At 60.4% G+C, this 3170-nt stretch overlaps 2 protein-coding genes across 4 annotated transcripts in view; one reads left to right on the top strand and one right to left on the bottom strand.

The window, feature by feature from the left end:
• LOC113476825 overlaps positions 1–3170 on the top strand; it is a 52619-nt gene that overhangs the window by 15291 nt on the left and 34158 nt on the right. Inside the window, exon 9 of the mRNA XM_026842782.1 lies at positions 237–456. Within this exon, the coding sequence (XP_026698583.1) occupies positions 237–456 (220 nt within the window). The remainder of the gene's footprint in view (positions 1–236; positions 457–3170) is intronic.
• On the bottom strand, positions 42–2717 carry LOC113477090 (zinc finger protein 629-like). 3 transcript variants are annotated; one of them, XM_026843199.1, is made up of 4 exons: positions 2338–2717; positions 1901–2029; positions 1673–1810; positions 42–1151 (listed from the first exon to the last, which is right to left on the bottom strand). In XM_026843199.1, the coding sequence occupies exons 1-4, from the start codon at positions 2414–2416 to the stop codon at positions 229–231; spliced, it is 1269 nt and encodes a 422-aa protein (XP_026699000.1). In that variant the 5' UTR covers positions 2417–2717; the 3' UTR covers positions 42–228. The 3 variants fall into 3 exon arrangements, with proteins under 3 accessions (XP_026699000.1, XP_026699001.1, XP_026699002.1); XM_026843200.1 differs by having other exon boundaries at positions 42–1148; XM_026843201.1 differs by lacking the exon at positions 1673–1810 and having other exon boundaries at positions 42–1148.

Raw genomic sequence — 3170 nt, 5'->3', positions numbered from 1 at the left:
ACACACACACACACACACACACACACACACACACACCAGGGGCTGCAGGGCCACCCCACATCCAGGCAGGAGGATCGGAGTGATGCTGCCCGCTCTCCAGCCTCCACCCGACCCACTCACATCCTGTGGTCAATGAGGGAAGAGAGGGGGGGCACAAAAAAAAATAATTAAAAAATTAAAACATCCAACAGCAGCCTCTGACACCTCCCGGCTTCCTGCCACCGTGGCTTAAACAGGCGCCGCCGGCACGGGCAGCTGGTTGCCAGGGCAGGGGTACGATTCTTCCCGCCGCATGTGGATCTTCTGGTGGACGACCAGGTGGTAGTGCCGCTTGAAGGTCTTCTGGCACACGCCGCACTGGTAGGGCCGCTCGCCCGCGTGGGTCCGGTGGTGCCGGACAAAGTCAGAGGACCAGGCGAAGCTCCTGTTGCAGCAGGGGCAGAGGATGAGGTCGTGGTTAGTGTGTTGCCGCTGGTGCACGATCAGAAAGCTCTGGCTGGAGAAGTTCTCCATGCACTCGTTGCACGTGTATGTCATTTTCCCAGGAGATAAGGGGCATCTGCTGGGGCTGGGCTTCCCCCACACCATGCTGCAGGCCATGTGCGGCGACTGGGGCTGGGGGACGGCGCAGGGGGGGGGCTGGCTGGAGCATTCCTCTGCCCCCAGGGGCTGGCAAAACCCCTTGGCTGCCCAGGCCCGGAGGTGACATCGGATCTTCTTCTTGGACATGAAGCTCCGGTCGCAGTGCGGGCAGACATAGGGCTCCCAGTTGCTGTGGCTGCGCTGGTGAATGACGAGGTTGATCTTCAGCAGAAAGTTTTTCCTGCACACAGGGCAGGAGTAGAATTTCTCCCGGGTGGAGTTGCGCTGGCAGGCCGCAGTCCGGCCCATGCAGGAGCCTTCCACCAGCTCTGCTGGGGTGGCCACCGGGCAGCCGCGATCACCTGCCTGCACCACCGCTCTGCAGGCCTCAGGGACCGGCTCCTTCACCGGTTCTTCAGGAATGTCTGCGGCCAGGCCTTGGCCATCATCCCCCAAATCCTTCATGTCCTCCTCTTCCAGGGCCTTCGAGGGCATTTCAGAAATGGCCGGGTCCTTCGCAGTGACCTCCTCCTGTGGCATCTCCGTTGGGATGCCCACCTCGGCATCTGCTGGAAAGTTTTCACAACCCAAACATGACTCTTCCCAGGTGATTTCGAGGACACTGCCACCCCCGCCTCCCCTCCCCACACCCTCCCCAGCCAGCAGGGAGCACAAATCTCAGCCCCACTCTCATCTCCCAGCTCAAAGTCTTCACCCCCAGACCGCATAAACGGCGGGCACAGCTCCACCTCCTCCCTGCAGACACCCCACGGGCGGTTTAGAGATGACCAACATCACTTAGGTAGGATGGGGGGAGTCTAACAGGAACACCGGGGCCTGTCCCTTGAAGTAAATTGCCTGGGCGGGCTGGCTCGCACCACGCTGGGCCTTGTCCTTTACGGTTTCAAGGCTGACAACGGGATTTACTGCCAGAATCCTTTCTTGGCCTGACTCTTGTAAAATCCCATCTGGAAAAGCCCCAAGCCCGGAGAGAGCCCTGTACAACCCCCCTGCTGCTCTCCGAGTGGGCCAGTGGCTCCTCGAGGCCGCCAGCCCTGCCATGGAGGGGCCAAGGGCTCTGTCCCAGTACCTGCTGCAGCGGGAGGCAGCGGAGACCGGTCCAGATTCACTGTTTCCCGAGAGCAGGCGGAGAGAGGGCAGGAAGGGGACGGGGTCGCCTGGCTGAGATCCGCTGGCACAGCGGTGGCTTCCGGAGGGACGTGCGCAGCTGCGGAGGCCAGAGGGGTGACGGTGAGGCAGCCTGAGGTGCAGCCAGGCCCTGGATCCCGCGCATCAGCCGGCTTTGCCGGCCACTCACGTGTACCACAGGCCGCCGCCACCGCCAGGCTCCTGCTGTCCTCCGACTCCCCACAGCTCCCCTCGCACGAGTCCTTTCTCTTCGTGTCCAGCACAGCATCGTCACTTGCACAGCTCAGGAGATCTGGCTCTGGGGAGGAGAAGGCCTTTACTGGCTGAGCTGGGAGCTCAGGGCAGCGACTGCAGGACTGGGGGTCCCCCCTCTCTCAACACCACAGGGCATCAGGTCTCTGCAGCAACTGCTGGGTCAGGGGAGGGGGTTTCCAGGCTACCACTGTGTCCCACCACACTCCCCGTGTCCTCTCCCGTCACAAACTGTACCCCCAGCCATCACAGATGACACCTCAGTCCCCAGGGCTGAGGGCAGGGACCACAAATCATCCTGGGAAGCAGCCAGGAGCCAAGATCCTGGCATGGAAGAAACCCAGTGTCACACACCTACGGCTGGTGCCGGGGACATGTCTGCTTCCTCCAGGTCCAACTCGTCCAGCATGTCCAGCTCTTCTCCTCTTTCCATCCGGGATAAGAGTTCAGGTGTTGAGAGCGCACAATCTGTTCCAGAGCAAGACAGAAGCAAGATGCAGCAGCATCTTTGTGGGTACACCCACAGCCTGTCCAACCAGAGCCGGTCCCAACCCGGAGAACTTCAACCAGGGCAGCGTCAGCACCAGCACACCGGGAGTTATGGACATGGGCAGGGACCAGCAGACAGCATGTGTCGGGGGGAATCTGAAAAGCACCTTCTGGCATGGCTGACAAAAAGCAACAACCACAAGAAAATCCATCCCTACTCCATGGCAGGGGGGGAAATCCCTGCTACAGAACCTGAAGCACAGGAAGAGAATTATAGGGCTCTCGTTGGACCCTCTGGGCTGCCTCACTGCCTGTACCTGCTCCAAACCACCACATCTCGGTCCCACTGCTCCTCACCAGGCAGGAGCTTGGCTAGGATTTTGCTGCCCTGCTCTGGGACTACGCTCGCCTCATGCCCCAGCGCTTTTGCTCTGGCTCCTCGGGCAAGAGGGTGAAGTGCCAGCTGGGATGTCCATTGCCTGAGTGCTGGAAAGAATTAATTATGAGCACAAGGCTGGGCTAAGCAAGATGTCAGAGAATCATTTAAGATGGTACAGGGCCTTTAGGAAAATCCAACCAGCCTTTTTGGAAAGGTCACTTCCAGGCGCAAGGGCCATGCTTTGGAACACCCAGGCAGAAGCAACCCCTGTGAGATCTTCTCCCCTGCCCAGCTCTCACCCCACTCCCCACACCACGAC

Source organism: Athene cunicularia (assembly GCF_003259725.1).
Source record: "Athene cunicularia isolate RWA chromosome 2 unlocalized genomic scaffold, athCun1 chr2_part1, whole genome shotgun sequence".
NCBI classification, from domain to species: Eukaryota; Metazoa; Chordata; class Aves; order Strigiformes; family Strigidae; genus Athene; species Athene cunicularia.
Note: the sequence above shows the minus strand (reverse complement) of the source record. Positions and strands in the feature narration are given on the sequence as shown.

Excerpts from the sequence above, each read along its gene's own strand:
- LOC113477090 (XM_026843199.1), bottom strand. The coding sequence starts at position 2,416 with ATGGAAAGAGGAGAAGAGCTGGACATGCTGGACGAGTTGGACCTGGAG. Across the intron at positions 2,030-2,337 it reads GTCCCCGGCACCAGCCGTAG|AGCCAGATCTCCTGAGCTGT; the intron begins GTGTGTGACACT and ends TCTCCTCCCCAG. Across the intron at positions 1,152-1,672 it reads GCTGCCTCCCGCTGCAGCAG|CAGATGCCGAGGTGGGCATC; the intron begins GTACTGGGACAG and ends AAAACTTTCCAG.